Raw genomic sequence first — 15,435 nt, forward strand, 5'->3', positions numbered from 1 at the left:
GACCTGAAATGTTAACTGATTTTTCCCTCACAGATGCAGCCAGACCTGCTGAACTTTTCTAGCAACTTCAGTTTTTGCAGCTGGAAGCTTGTTCTTCATTGTAAGGGGAAAGGGATTTGAAATTCATGAGGTTCTGCATCATTTCATTAGGACCTGGAAGACTACAGACTCAGTTATCTCATTATTCAAGAAAGGATATAATGACATTCCAGGCATTCCATTCCCCCTAAGTATTGAGTCTCCTATCACTAAGGCCCTGTTTCCCTTTACCCTTTCCCACTGTGCCCCAGAGCCAGTTGTAGTGCTATCCACCTGGCTACTGATGCTTTCCCCTGAACAGTCATCCCCCCAAACAGTATCAAAAATGGTATGCTTGTTTTCTAGGGGAATGGCCACTGGGGATTCCTGCACTCTGTGCCTACTCCCTTTGCCTTTTCTGGTGGTCGCCCAGCTACTCTTTGCCTGCACTTTAGGTATGACCACCTAACTAAAACTCTTATCTATGATGCGTTCAGGACTCCTTGATACCAGACAATCCACTCTTCAGTGCAGGTGGCTGTTCCAGGCTTTAATGTATGCGCCGAAGAGATGCCTTTACTTCTCAGTTGCCTCTGCTGCTTGGGCTCAAGCAGCCTCCTCTTCACCATGGATCTACAATCCCTTTACATATACTTGCCCCATCAGGATGGTCTCAGGACTCTCTGCTTCTTCCTGGAAAAAAGGGATGAACTATCCCCATCCACTACCAACCCCTCTGCCTGGCCAAGCCAGCCCTCACTCTAAACAGCTTTTTTAATTCCTGTCACTTTCTTCAGGATAAAGGTGTGGCCACGCGTACCCATATGGGCCCCAGGTATGCCTGTCTCTTTCTGGGGTATGTGGAATATTCCTTGTTCCAGTTCTACTCTGGCCCCCACCCACAACTCTTTCTCCAGTATGTCGATGATATCATTGGAGCTGCTTCCACTTCACTCTCTCACCTAGAATTGGAAAAGTTTATCAATTTTGCTTCCAATTTCCATCCTGGGCATCTTTGACTCCTCCATTCCCTTTCTTGACATCTCTGTTTCCATTTCTGAGGATCAGCTAGCTTCCAATATCCACTAGAAACCCACTATCTCCCACAGTCACCTTGACTACACATCCTCACTGCCTGCTTCCTGTAAAGGCTCCATGCCATTTTCCCTGTCGTCCATCTCTTTCGCATCTGTTCTGATGATGCCAACATCTATTTCCACTTTCTTCCTCAACTGGGGGTTCCCTGGCACCGTAGTTGACAGGGCCCTCAGCCGAGTCTGATCCATCTCCCAGCACTCACCCCCTTTCTTCCCTCCTGCAATAGCGACAGGGTTCCCTTTGTTCTTGCCTACTACCCCACTAACATCCACATCCAGAAGATCATTAGCCACCATTTCTGTCACCTCCAGCAGGATGCCACCACCAGACACATATTTCCCTCCCGTCCATTGCCATCCTTCTGCAGGTACCATTACCCCGGGAAAACCTGGTCCACTCTTCCTTCACTACCAACATTGCCCCTCACAGCTCCACGGCCCTTCCCCTGCAACCACATAAGGTGGAATACCTGCCGATTTACTTCCTCCCTCCTCAGTATCCAAGGACCCAAATATACTTTCCAGGTGAAGCAGCACTTTACCTGTGCTTCACTCAATTTAGTCCACCGTATTCACTGTTCACAATGTAGTCTCTTTTACATTCGAAAATAGAACTGTTAAGCACAGGAACGGCCCCTTCGGCCCATGATCTTGTGCCAAACATGACGCCAAATTAAACTAATCCCATCTAAAAGTCCCTTAAATGCTCCTGTCGTATTGCCTCCACCACCACCCCTGGCAAAGTGTTTCAGACTCCTACCACTCTCTGTGTAAAAGACTTGCCCCTCACATCTACTTTGAACTTTCCCCCTCTAACCTTAAATGCATGCTCCCTTGTGTTAGACATTTCAATGCTGGGAAAAAGATTCTGATCGTCAACCCTATCTTTGCACCTCATAATTTTATAGACTTCAATCAAGTCTCCCTCAGCCACCACACCAGAGAAAACAACCTGAGTTTTTCTAGCCTCTCCTTATAGCTCATACCCCTTAATCCAGGCAGCATCCCCATTTCTGAAGAAGGGTCCAGACCTGAAACGTCAACTTTCCTGCTCCTCTGAAGCTGCCTGGCCTGCTGTGTTCCTCCAGCTCCACACTATTATCTCTGACTCCAGCATCTGCAGTTCTTATTATATCTGAGCATCCTGGTAAACCTCTTCTGCACTCTCTACAAAGCCTCCATATCCTTCCTGTAATTTGGCGACCAGAATTGAACACAATACTCTAAGTGTAGCCTAACCAAAGTCTTATAAAGCTGCAACATCACTTCCTGATACTTGTACTCACTTCACCGACCAATAAAGACAGCAGGTATTTTCTGCAATGGCATTGTGGGACTTTGTTCAGTCATGTCTTTTGAGCCTTCGGTGTTTCACTTCCTTTTCCTACTTCCTGGTTAAGGCTGGGCTGTTCCAAAGTTATTTCTGACATGAATCACAGAATGACACAGATTCAGAAACAAGCTGAGACACAGAGAGATTGAGAGCACAAGCACAGAGAAACTGAAAAGGAAAAGAGAGATTGATTAGGAGGGCAGGCAGAAAACTATGTGTTAACAAAGGAACAGAGCTCTGAAGTGGAGAGCAGAGAGTTGTGATCATTTGCAATGTCCGTCTGCAAGGTGTGTTTGGTATTTCTGATCTGGTGCCAGGTTTTAAATCTTTCAGCAGCAGAGAATGAAGAATCTGCGATTGACGATGGGAACCGTGGAAATGGAAAAGTGCTCGCTGTCCCCAGTAACAGACCCACCAGTCATTCACCAGGAGCTGGGTGGGAGACCAAGATTAAAGGAGCTACTTCAGGTGAACAAAGAACTGCTTCAGGTGAGGATGATCAGTCTTGGTAATCCTCTCAATGCTGTCACTTTTCCACAATTCCTGATAAAATAGTTTTTCATTTAGAGTGACATAACAATAGAGAAGGTAAGTGGCATTCTTGCCTTCATCGATAGGCGCACGGAGTAGAGAGTTGGCAAACCATGTTGCGGCTATATAAAACTCTTGTTAGGCCACATTTGGAATATTGTGTGCAGTTTTGGTCACCACATTACCAGAAGGACATGGAAGCTTTGGAGAGAGTGCAGAGAAGCTTCTCTAGAATGTTTTCTGGCCTTGAGGGCATTGGTTATGAGGAAAGGTTGAAAAGACTAGGACTATTTTCACTGGAAAGACGGCGGCTGAGAGGAGGTCCACAGAATTATGAGATAGAAGTCCACAGAATTATGAGAGGCATAGAGTGGGTGGATAGTCAGAGGCTTTTTCCCAGGGTTGAAGTTTCAATTCCAAGGGGGCACACGTTCAAGGCGAGAGAGGGAAAGTTTAAGGGAGATGTGCGAGGAAAGTTTTTCACGCAGAGGGTGGTAGAGGCTTCAAATGCACTGCCAGAAGAAGTGGTGGAATGAGGCACATTGGCAACATTTAAGAGGCACTTAAGAGGTTACATGAACAGGGAGGGAATAGAGGGATGTGCTCCGAATAAGGGCAGAAGGTTTGATTTTTAGTTTAGTTAGGACATGATGATCGGCACAGGCTTGAAGGTTGAAGGGCCTGTTCCTGTGCCGTACTTCCCTTTTGTTCTTATTTTCTTGTTCTCTAGGACTGGAGTACAAGGATGCAGAAGTTATGCTGCAATTGTACAAAACCCTGGGTGGACCCCATTTTGTGTACTGTGAGCAGATCTGGGAACCACACCTTAGGAAGGATATATTGGCCTTGGAGGGAGTACAGAGTAGGTTTACAAGAATAATACCTGACTTCAGAACAAAGAACAAAGAAAATTACAGCGCAGGAACAGGCCCGTCGGCCCTCCAAGCCTGCGCCGATCCAGATCCTCTACCTAAACCTGTCACCTATTTTCCAAGGATCTGTAGGACAGAGGTGCAAAATTAGGTCTTTCAGCCCATTGAGTCTGTTCTACCACACCCATCTCCTACCTACTAACCTCATCTCACCCCCTTGACCTGTCCGTCCTCCCTGGACTGACCTATCCCCTCCCTAACTCCCCACCTATACTCACCTTTACTGGCTCCATCCCCGCCTCTTTGACCTGTCTGTCTCCTCTTCACCTATCTTCTCCTCTATCAATCTTCTATCCGCCTCCCCCTCTCTCCCTATTTATTTCAGAACCCCCTTCCCCTCCCCCATTTCTGAAGAAGGGTCTACACCCGAAACATCAGCTTTCCTGCTCCTCTGATGCTGCTTGGCCTGCTGTGTTCACCCAGCTCTGCACGTTGTTATCTCAGATTCATCTGCAGTTCCTACTATCCTTGATAATGACTTCTGTCTGTTTTCCCTCCCATTTCAAGATGTACTGTATCCGCTTAGAGAAATCCAGTATCCTGGCATCAGGGAGGCAATACACCATCCTAGAGTCTCGTTTGAGGCCGTAGAAACACCTGTCTCTGCCCCTGACTACCGAGTCAACTATCGCTCACCTGGATATTGCCTGACCCTGCTGTACAGCAGAACCAGTTGTGGTGCCACAGGCCTGGCTGCTGCTTGTACCATCTCCTGAGAGGCTAACCACCCCCCGAGAGTACCAAAAATGGTGTACCTGTTAGAGAGGGGAATATCCACACGAGACCCCCGCACTACTTGCCTGCGTCTTCTGGTGGTTACCCATCTACTTGACTGAACCTGTGGTGTGAGCACCTCCCTGAAGCTAGCGTCTATCACACTCTCTGCCCTCTGTACGCTCCTCCGTGTGTCCCACTGCCACTCCAACCGAACCATGCGGTCCGTGACGACCTGCAGCTGGTCACACTTCCTGCAGACATAGTGGTCAGGGACACCAGACTGCTCCCTGATTTCCCACATCTGACAGCAGGAGCATACCACTGCCCTAACTGCCGTCTATGCCCTTGTACGCTTAAAAAATAAGAATCTTACCTTCCTTGTCTTCCTCACAGTGCCCCTTTTTTTATTGCTTTCAGGAGCTTGGTGGTGGAGTGGGTGGAGCACTAACTAATGTAGTGTTTCAGGTTTAACCACTCCTTGACACCAGCTCCTCTGCAATATTCAGACCAGTCTGAATGTCTCTGCCACCCTCTGATACAATGATCTTCCTCGCGTCAATCACTGAGGGTGCCCTGTCACAATCCACTGACCAGTCATGCTGACTGTAGTGCCGCCTCCCAGAATTCCTCTCAGTGACGTTTCTGTCGCCCTCTGATTTGATATTCTTCCTCATGTCAATAACTGAGAGTGTCCTCTTAAGGATGAAAGAAACATTCACATGAGTATTTTTCTTTTATTTTCATTCTTCAATTTCTCACAAAATCAATGGGCTTGAAGTTATCATTGACGTGGCATGAACATCTTCAGTTATAAAAATGTAATTGTTGATGTATCATTAACATCACGGGAGATTCAGTAGTGTTGTATAACCATATATTTGTTTTAACGGCTTTCACTTCTCACACTTTGTGGAAAACTTTATGTTGGAACACTAGTAATAACAATAAAGGTGTAACTTTCACGTTGGAAGAGAGAGATAATGAGAGATCCAAAGGAGGGAGGATTATTTGGAAGTTAGAGAGAGCCAATACTTGGAGGGGATACTTGTTGAATGAAATGCAGAGCCTAAGAAAGGAGCAAATTGAAGTGAAAGGGATGAGGGGGTAAAGCAGATTTAAAGAATGAAGTGTGGTATAGGAAGGAAGAAAACCAAGAAAGCTATGGAAGGCAATTGTGGAACTGGCAGACCACTTGATGACTAGCAAGGAAACAAACGAAGCAGATGGTAGAGGAACATGAAGGCAAAGTGTGGCGTATGTGTTGAATGTTTGTGTTGAGTAAGGTATTCCATTTTGAGAAGAATTATAAAAGGTTTCTATCTTTTTTTTTCTTTATCCATATCATTGAGCAAAAGAAATCAATGTTGAAGCTTTATGAAATAATTGCATTGTTAGAGATTGTAAAGTCACTCATGCACCAAAGGTTAGTCTTCTATTAAGCTTTATTGGAGCATGGCACAAACTTTATGCTGCAATGGACATCACACAGCTATTTGAAGATACTAATATTGATGTAAAAGGTGGAAAACCATATTTGTACAAGACTATTTCATGTCAAACGTTTTAAATTACTTCATAGAATTGCTTTTATAAACACATTGCCATTAGGATGGATCATCATTGAAATTTCAGCACAAAACAAGGTTTTGACCCATTTTTCTTAATGTATTATCAGTTTCTTGACAATGGCATCTGCTCACATTGTTCTCTAATTTCCATTATTTTTTTCCTTCAAATATGTGCTTTATTTACTGCATTCATTCACGGGATGAGGGCACCGCTGGCAAGACAGTATTTATTGCCTATCCCTAAATCCCCAGAGGACAGTTCAGACGACATTACTGTGGGTCTGTAGTCACATGTAAGCCAGACCGGGTAAGGATAGCAGTTTCCTTCCCTAAAGAACATTAGTGAACCAGATGGGTTTTCCAACAATCGATAATGGATTCATAGCCATCATTTGATTCTTAATTGTTTATTATTTATTGACTTCACATTCCACCATTGGCCAAGGTGGGATTCAAACCTGAATCCCCAGAATGTTATCTGGGTCTCTGGATTAACAGTCCAGCGATAATACCACTAGGCCATCACCTCACCAATATCCTTGTTTGTTTAAATCTTGGGCATCTAGTTGAGATGGTATCACCAAAAAAAAAGACTCTTAATTCCAGATATTTATTGAATTCAAATTTCACAATCTGCCGTGGCAGGATTTGAAGGGTCTAGGCCCGAAACGTCAGCCTTCCTGCTCCTCTGATGCTGCTTGGCCTGCTGTGTTCGTCCAGCTCTACACCTTGTTATCCCCAAAACAATATCTAGGTCTCGGAATTAACAGTCTACCGCTAATACCACTAGGCCATTGCCTCCCTTTTCAAGATGTCCTGTACATGTTCATGTAGACACTAAATACCTTATACCGAACTAAACACACAACACACAAAAAATGTGTTATATTACAGATATATTGTCAACCCACCTATGTGTTATTTAAAACAAAAACACATGAATTCTTAAATTTGCCATTACAATTTTTAAGTGGCTGATGTTCCTGAAAGTTAAAGCTGGCAATTGGTACTAAATTTAGGATATCTGGTTGGCATGGACGAGTTGGACGAAAGAGTCTGTTTCCGTGCTGTACATCTCCATGACTCTATGATCCTATGACTCTATGTCAGAAAATAGAAAAGAAGACAAACACAAGCAGCACTTAACATTAAAACTGTGTTAGAGCAGTGGGAGTCATTCATGAGGAAATTGTGAGAGTACAGGGCAAATATAATGTCAGAGAGTGTGACCAAGACCAGAGCTCCCTGGTTGTATTGGGACATAAATTTTAGGATGAATGAATTACGGCAAATACTGAGGGTTCAATACGGCAGTGTCCATATGGGAGCAAAAATAGTGCAGGAGGAACTTAAAAGGTCATTGGGAAAACTAAAACTGCATGAGAAAGCATTGGTGAGTGGAATAAAGGTAGGCAGAATACAGTGACAAGGTGGTTCAGTGGTTAGCACTGCTGCCTTACAGTACCAAGGACTTAGGTTTAATTCTACCCTCGGCTGACTGTCTGTGTGGAGTTTGCACATTTTCCCTGTGTCTGCGTGAGCTTTCTCCCACAGTCCAAGGATGTGCAGGCTAGGTGGATTGGCCATGCTAAATTGCCCATAGTGTTCAGCGATGTGTGGATTAGGTGGATTATAGGGGGATGGGACTGGGTAGGATTCTCAGAGGGTCAGTGTGGACTTGTTGGGCCAAAGGGCCTATTTCCACACAGATTCTATGATTATAAAACCCAAAGTAGTTTGTTAAATAGAATCATAGAGCTGTACAGCATGGAAACAGACCCTTCAGTCCAACTTGCTCATGCCAGCCAGCTATCCTAGATAAATCTAGTCCCATTTGCCAGCATTTAGCCCATATCCCTCTAAATACTTCCTATTCATGTACCCATCCAGATGCTTTTTTAGTGTAATTGTACCAGCTTCCACTGCTTCCTCTGGCAGTTCATTCCATGCACGCACCACCCTCTGCATGAAAATGTTGCCCCTTAGGTCCCTTTTAAATCTTTCTCCTGTCACCTTAAACCTATGCCCTCTAGTTTTGGACTCCCCTACCCTGAAGAAAAGACCTTGACTGTTCACTCTCCAAACCCCTAATGGTTTTAGAAACTTCTGTAAGGTCACTCCTCAGCCTTCGATACTCCAGGGAAAATAGCCCCAGCCTATTCAGCCTCTCCTTATAGCTCAAACCCTCCAACCCCGGCAACATCCTTGTAAATCTTTGTTGGACCCTTATCAAGTTTCACAGCATCCTCCCTATCGTAGGGAGATCAATGTAGCAGTGTTCCAAAAGTGGCCTAACCTAAACCAATAAAGACTAAAAGCCGGTTTATCAGCCTTAAGTATGGGTGAATCTGCAAGCCTGGATGAGATGTATCCCAGGCTTTGACAAAGGCAAGGGAACTGGTATCTAGGGCCCCAGAAGTGATTTTGAAATCCTTTCTGGCTACAGTTAAGATTCCAATGGACTGCAGGACTCCTAACATTGTCCCAATTATTTAAAAAAAAGGAATAAATGAGGAAGTTAGGTAGAGATGTTATTAGAAAGAACTCTCAGAGACAGAATAAATCTGCACTTGAAGAGACACGGATTCCTCAGGGTTCATCAGCATGGAATTGTTAAAGGATGGTCGTGTTGACAAATTTCGAGGTTATATAGGTGATGGTAATGCGTTTGATGTGGTCTACATAGATTTTAGCAAGGCTTTTGAGAAGGTCCCTCTTGACAAATTGGTCATAAAGTAAAAACCCATGGGATCCAAGACAGAATAGCATGTTGGATCAAAATTGACTGAGAGGCAGGAAACAGAGGGTAATGTGGACACTTGCTGTTTGTAATGAACGTTAATGATTTAGATTTAAATGTCGGGTGTTTGATGAAGAAGTTCAGAGACATTATAAAAATCGGTCAGGTGTCAAATAATGAGGGGGATATCATCAGACTGGTCAGCTGGACACCATAACGGCAAATGGAATTCGACCAAAAAGGTGTGAGGTCATGCACTTGGGGGGTGGGGGCGTTGTTATTAAAGTAAGGGATTATACTGTGAATGGGAGGACACCAGGAAGCTCAGAGGAACAGAGGAATCTTGGGATACTTGTCCACAGACAGTGACAGGACAGGTTAATAGGGTCGTTAAGAAGGCATATATGAAACTTGCCTTTTTAAGTCATGGCAAGGATTAAACAGGCAGGGAGGTTATATTGAAGCTGTACAGGACTTTGTTGAGTTCACAACTGGAGTACTGTGTGCGGTTCCAGTTCCCACACTATAGGAAGGATGTGATTGCCCTGGAGGGGGTGCAGAGGAGACTCACTAGGATGTTGCCTGCGATGGTGTATTTCAGCGATGAAGTGAAGTTGGATAAGCTTGGGCTGTTTTCTTTGGAGCAGAGAAGTTTGAGGGGTGAGCTGATAGAGGTCTGTAAGATTATGAGGAGCACAGACAGGGTGGTTCAAATGTACTCTTGACAGATGTAAAAGGGTCAAAACCCCTGGGGTATAAGGTATGAAGTAGAAGGCTAAGGGGAATGTTGAGGAGAATTTCTTTTTCATCCAGAGGCTGATGGGAGTCTGGAGTTCACAGCCTAGGTCAGAATCTCTCATAACAGTTAAGCAGTATTTTGATCTTCACTAATGTTGCCAAATTCTCAAGGGCTATAACTGGAATATAGGATTAGTGTAGTCAGATATTTGTTAACTAGTGCAGACGCGTCGGCCTGAATGGTCTCAGTCTGTGTTGTAATCATCATCATCGTTGACGGTCCCTTCCAGATGAGGATGACTTTCTTCCACTCTCAGGGTAAGTCCATAGATGGCTGCACAGACCGTTGCGACTATCGCAGGCCTTGTTACACTTGGGGGCAGAAGGTGGTCACGGGAAGGGGTGGGTCAGGTGTTGGTGCGGCAGCATGCTGCTTTTGCTGTTTTTTTCCTGGCTTCCATTTATTCCTGACGGCAAGTCTCAAGGGGCTCAATGCCTGCCTGGATGCTCCTCCTCCACTTTGGACATTCTTGGGACAGTGATTCCCAGTGAGGCCTTGAGGGTATCACTGAAGCACTTCCTCTGTCCACCTGGCGCTCGGATGCCATTTCAGATCTGGGAATACAGCACCTGCTTGGAGAATCTCATGTTGGTCATGCAGATGGTGTGCCCAGCCCATCATAGTCGATCAAGGGTGGTCAGTGCCTCAATGCTAGGGACGTTAACCTGTTTGAGGATGCTGGTGTTGGTGTGTGACTTCCCAGGAAATTTGCAGGATCTTGCGCAGGCAATATTGGTGATACTGCACCAATGCCTTGAGGTGTCTGTTGCAGATAGTCCATGTCTCAGAGCCACTTAGGATGGTGGGAACCACCACAGCTCTGTAGACCATGATCTTGGTGTCAGATCTGATTTTGTTGTCCTTGATCACCCTTTTTCTCAAGCAGCCAAAGGCACACTGAAGGCAGTGCTGGATCTCTTCATCAAAAGTTGCTTTGCCCGACAGGACACTCCTGAGGCATTGGAAGTAGCTAATGTTCTCTAAGGCCTCCCCATGGACCTTGATGTTGGGTGGGGGGGAGGTCGCTTCACAATGCTGGGCCCAGGTTGGTAGAGGACCTTCATCTTATAGGTGCTCAAGGTGAGCCCTGTGCTCTCATATGCCTTCCTAAAGGTGCTGACAATGGTCTGAAGTACATCCTCTGAGACAACACATACACAAGCATCATCTGCATACTGCAGCTTGATGACACAGGTTGCGGTGACTTTGGTTTTGGCTTGAAAGCAGTGGAGGTTGAATAATTTCCCGCTGGTTCTGTAAGTTTGCTCCACTCCACCAGGGAGCTTGTCGGTGGTGAGGTGAAGTATTGCAGTGAGGTAGATTGAGAACAGTGTTTGGCCAGTGACTCAGCCCTGCTTGATCCTGGTCCGAGTGGAGAATGAGTCGGTGGTTGAGTCATTTGTCATTACCACAACTTCCATGTCATTGTGGAGCAGGCGAAGGATAGTGACAAACTTCGTGGTGCAGCCAAAGCAGATAAGGATGCTCCACAATGCTTCCTGATTGATAGTGTCAAAGCCATTTCCGGGAGGGGGAGAGGTACCTGGACGATTTGTTTCAGGAGGCAGTCACACCGGGTTGATTAAGTAATTCAAATTTGGTCAGTGGCCAGGGACAGCAGGGTGTGACTGTAAGTGAGGCAGGTAGAGGGATCCTGCAGTCAGGAACAGAAGAGCCTCAGCTCTTGACCTTGTCCAACAGATACAAGGCACTTGCTCCCTGTGTGGATGAGGAAAAGGGCTGCAGGGAGGATGAGCCAACTGCCCACTGCACCGTGATACGGGAGGGCATTCAGGAGGGGGGAGCAAAAAGACAGGTGGTAGTTGTAGGGGATTCCATAATTTGGGGGATAGATAGTACCCTTTGTAAGCAGGATCGAGAGTCCCGCATGTGTTGCCTGCTCGGTGTTGCCTACCCGGTGCCAGGGTAAGGGATATCTCTGACCGGCTGGAAAGGATATTGGAGCGGGAGGGGGAGGATCCAGTTGTTGTGGTCCATGCCGGAACAAACAACATAGGCAAGACTAGGGAAGAGGACCTGTTCAGAGATTATCAGGAGCTCGGAACCAAATTAAAGAACAGGTCCTCAAGGATTATAATCTCCGGATTACTGCCCGAGCCATGTGCTAATTGGCATAGAGACTAAGGGAATAAGGGAAGTAAACACATGGCTAAAAGAGTGGTGCGGGAAAGAGGGGTTCCTTTTCATGGGGCACGGGCATCAGTATTGGAACAGGAGGGATCTGTACCGTTGGGATGGTCTCTACCTGAATCGAACTGGGACCAATGTTCTAGCGAAAAGGGTAAATAGGCTGGTCAACAGGACTTTAAAATAGAAAGTCGGGGGGAAGGGAATGGTGAAATTTGCCCCAGTGGGAAACAAAGCAGCAGGTTAACATCTGTAGTGGTGGATTCAATTAAGTGGAAAAATATGAAAGAAGTGACAGGGAAGGAGAATTCAGGAGAGGTTATAAAAGTCTCCAGCATAGACACAAATAGGACAGAGTGTTTGGAAGAGGCTAGCAATCAAACACTGGAAAATTGAATGAAAATAAGAAGAGGGAGGGTTAATACAGGACTCAAGATGTTATATCTGAATGCACGCAGCATAAGGAATAAGGTAAATGAGCTTGTGATGCAGATCGAAATTGGCAGGTATGATGTGGTAGGCATCACGGAGATGTGGCTGCAAGGGGATCAGGATTGGGAACTGAATATCCAAAGATATACATCCTATTGAAAAGACAGGCAGGTGGGCCGAGGGGGTGTGGTTGCCTTATTAGTGAGAAATGAAATTTAATCAAGAGAAAGAAATGAAGTAGGGTCAGATGGTGTAGAATCTGTGTGGGTAGAATTGAGGAGCCACAAAGGTAAAAAATAACCATAGTTGGGGTTGTGTACAGGCCTCCAAACAGTAGTTAGGAGTTGGGGTGCAAGATACACCAGGAGATAGAAAAGGTGTGTAAGAAGGCAAAGTCACAGTGATCGTGGGGGATTTCAATATGCAGGTGGACTGGGAAAATCATGTTGGTAGTGGATTGCAAGAAAAGGAGTTTGTGGAATGTCTATGAGATGGCTTTTTGGAGCAGATGGTGGAGAAGCCCACAAGGGAACAGGCAATACTGGATTTAGTGTTGTGCAATGAGACAGACTTGATAAGGGAGCTTAAGGTAAAGGAGCCCTTGTGAGGCAGTGATCATAAGATGATAGAATTTACTCTGCAATTTAAGAGGGAGAAGATAGAATCAGAGGTAACAGTATTACAGCTGAATAAAGGTGACTACAGAGGTATGAGGGAGGAGCTGGCAGAATTGACTGGAAGAGGAGCTTAGCAGGAACGACAGTGGAACAGCAGTGGCAGGAGTTTCTGGGAGTAATTCAGGACGCACAGAAAAATTCATCCCTAGGCAAAAGAAGCATGGTACTGGGAGGATGAGGCAACCATAGCTGACTAAGGAAGTCAGGGATAGCATAAAAACAAAAGAGAAAGCATATAATGTGGCGAAGGGCAGTGGGAAGCCAGAGGACTGGGAAGCTTACAAAGACCAACAATGGGCAACAAATCAAGAAATAAGGAGGGAGAGAAGATTAAATGTGAGGGTAAGCTAGTTAGTAATATAAGTGAAGACTGTAAGAGAGAGTTAACGTTTCGGGTCCGGTGACCCTTCCTCAGAACAGGTCACCGGACCTGAAACGTTAACTCTGTTTTCTCCTCCACAGATGCTGCCAGACCTGCTGAGCTTTTCCAGCAACTTTGTTTTTGTTCCTGATTTACAGCATCCGCAGTTCTTTTGGTTTTTATGAAGACTGTAAGAGTTTCTTTCGATATATAAGGAACAAAAGAGAGGCAAAAGTGGACATTGGACCACTGGAAAATGATAGTGGAGAACAAGGAAATGGCTGAGGAACTGAATAATTACTTTGCGTCTGACTTCACGGTGGAAGACACGAGTAATATCCCAAAAATTCAAAAGAGTCAGGGCAGAGCTGAGTATGGTGGCCATCACCAAGGAAAATGTGCTAGTAAAACTGATTGGCCTGAAGGTGGACAAATCACCTGGACCAGATGGACTACACCCCAGTGTTCTAAAGGAGATAGCTGAAGAGATAGTGGATCTTTCAGGAATCACTAGAGTCAGGGAAGGTCCCAGAGGACTGGAAAATCGCTAACGTGACACCCCTGTTTAAAAAAGGAGTAAGGCAAAAGACGGAAAATTACATAGTAATGATTCAGTAGTCTTCTTGTTATTAAGCTGGCGGATGACCTTCTCTACTTCGTGCAGGGCTGGGGTGTTGCTGAGCTCATGGCATGTAGTATGCTGTGGGATACAGTCAAGGGCACTTAGGTAGATGGCAGATCCCTGCTTGAGGAAGCCTCTGAAGTGCTTGCTCCAACGTTGATTGATGGCTTTTTAATCTTTGATAACATTTATTCTGTCCTTGGCCAGCAGTGGCGTGTGGCCTTGGATGTTTGGTCTGCAAGTGGTCTTTACAGCAGAAGAAACCCTGCGCGTCATGGTTTTTGGGCATTTATTGGGCCTCCAGTGCTTTCTCCAACCATCAAATGTTCTTTGTGTCATGGGTTTGTTGTTGGACCTCACCCTTCAGTAGCCTGTGGGCCTGCCTTTTCTCTTCCTAGTGCGGGTTGCTGTTATACACTCAGAAATGCCGTGTGGTTCCAGCTTACCAGCCCTTGGATCATTCTGAAACCAGTCTTGGTGTTTCCTGATTGAATGACCAACCGAGTGTTTGCAGGTATTGATGATGGTAGTCTTAAGGGTGGATCAGAGGCTGTTGGGATGCTGTGACTCAGTGTTGCGTGGATCGCTAGGTTTGTGGAGAGGAGCTGGTTGTATGAGGCGATTTTTCCCAGGTCTTTGAGTGCCTCAATATTGAACTTCTAGTGGCACCACTTCTGTTGTCTCCACTGCGGCGGGCTATATTTATGTTGATCCTGGCTCGGACCAGGCGATGGTCTGTCCAGCAGTCATTGGTTCGTGTCATGGCGCGTGATTTTAATGTCTTTCTGATCTCTCGTTCTGACGGTGACGTAGTCAAAGAGGTGTCAGTATTTGGAGCGCAGGTGCTGCCACATTGTCTTGTATTTGTCCCTTTGGCAGAACAATGTGTTGGTGATGAGAAGGTTGTGTTCACCGCACTTGGTCAAGAGGAGAGTGCTATTGGAGTTTTGCTTCCCGACTCCCCCTTTCCCAATTACGTTGTCCCAAAGGTCCGCACTTTTGCTGACTCTGGTGTTGAATTCGCCGAGAACGATCACTTTGTCCACTGTAGGACAATCCATGTATACCATGTCCTGGTGTACATGGATTTAAGTAAGGCGTTTGATAAGGTTCCCCAAGGTAGGCTCATGCAGAAGGTAAGGAGGCATGGGATAGGGGGAAATGTGGCAGATTGGATTCAGAATTGGCTGACCCTTAGAAGACAAAGGGTGGTAGTGGACGGAAAATATTCAACATGGTGCTAGTTACGAGTGGTGTACCACAAGGATCTGTTCTTGGTACCCTTCTATTTGTGTAAATGATTTGAATGAAGGAGTGGAAGGGTGGATTAGCAAGTTCGCGGACAATACGAAGGTGGGTCACATTGTGGACAGTGCGGAGGGCTGTTCTACGTAACAAAGGGACATTGATAGGATGCAGAGCTGGGCTGAGAAGTGGCAGATGGAGTTTAACCCTGAAAA

At 45.6% G+C, this 15,435-nt stretch overlaps 1 protein-coding gene across 1 annotated transcript in view; it reads left to right on the forward strand.

Moving 5' to 3' along the window:
* The first annotated feature begins 2,515 nt into the window (after positions 1-2,515).
* LOC109918557 (disintegrin and metalloproteinase domain-containing protein 15-like) overlaps positions 2,516-15,435 on the forward strand; it is a 63,918-nt gene continuing 50,998 nt past the window's right edge. The window contains exon 1 of the mRNA XM_048599596.1: positions 2,516-2,937. Coding sequence (XP_048455553.1) covers positions 2,791-2,937 — 147 coding nt within the window. The 5' untranslated portion in view covers positions 2,516-2,790. The remainder of the gene's footprint in view (positions 2,938-15,435) is intronic.

Source organism: Rhincodon typus, chromosome 1 (assembly GCF_021869965.1).
Source record: "Rhincodon typus isolate 14 chromosome 1, sRhiTyp1.1, whole genome shotgun sequence".
In the NCBI taxonomy this organism is placed as follows: Eukaryota; Metazoa; Chordata; class Chondrichthyes; order Orectolobiformes; family Rhincodontidae; genus Rhincodon; species Rhincodon typus.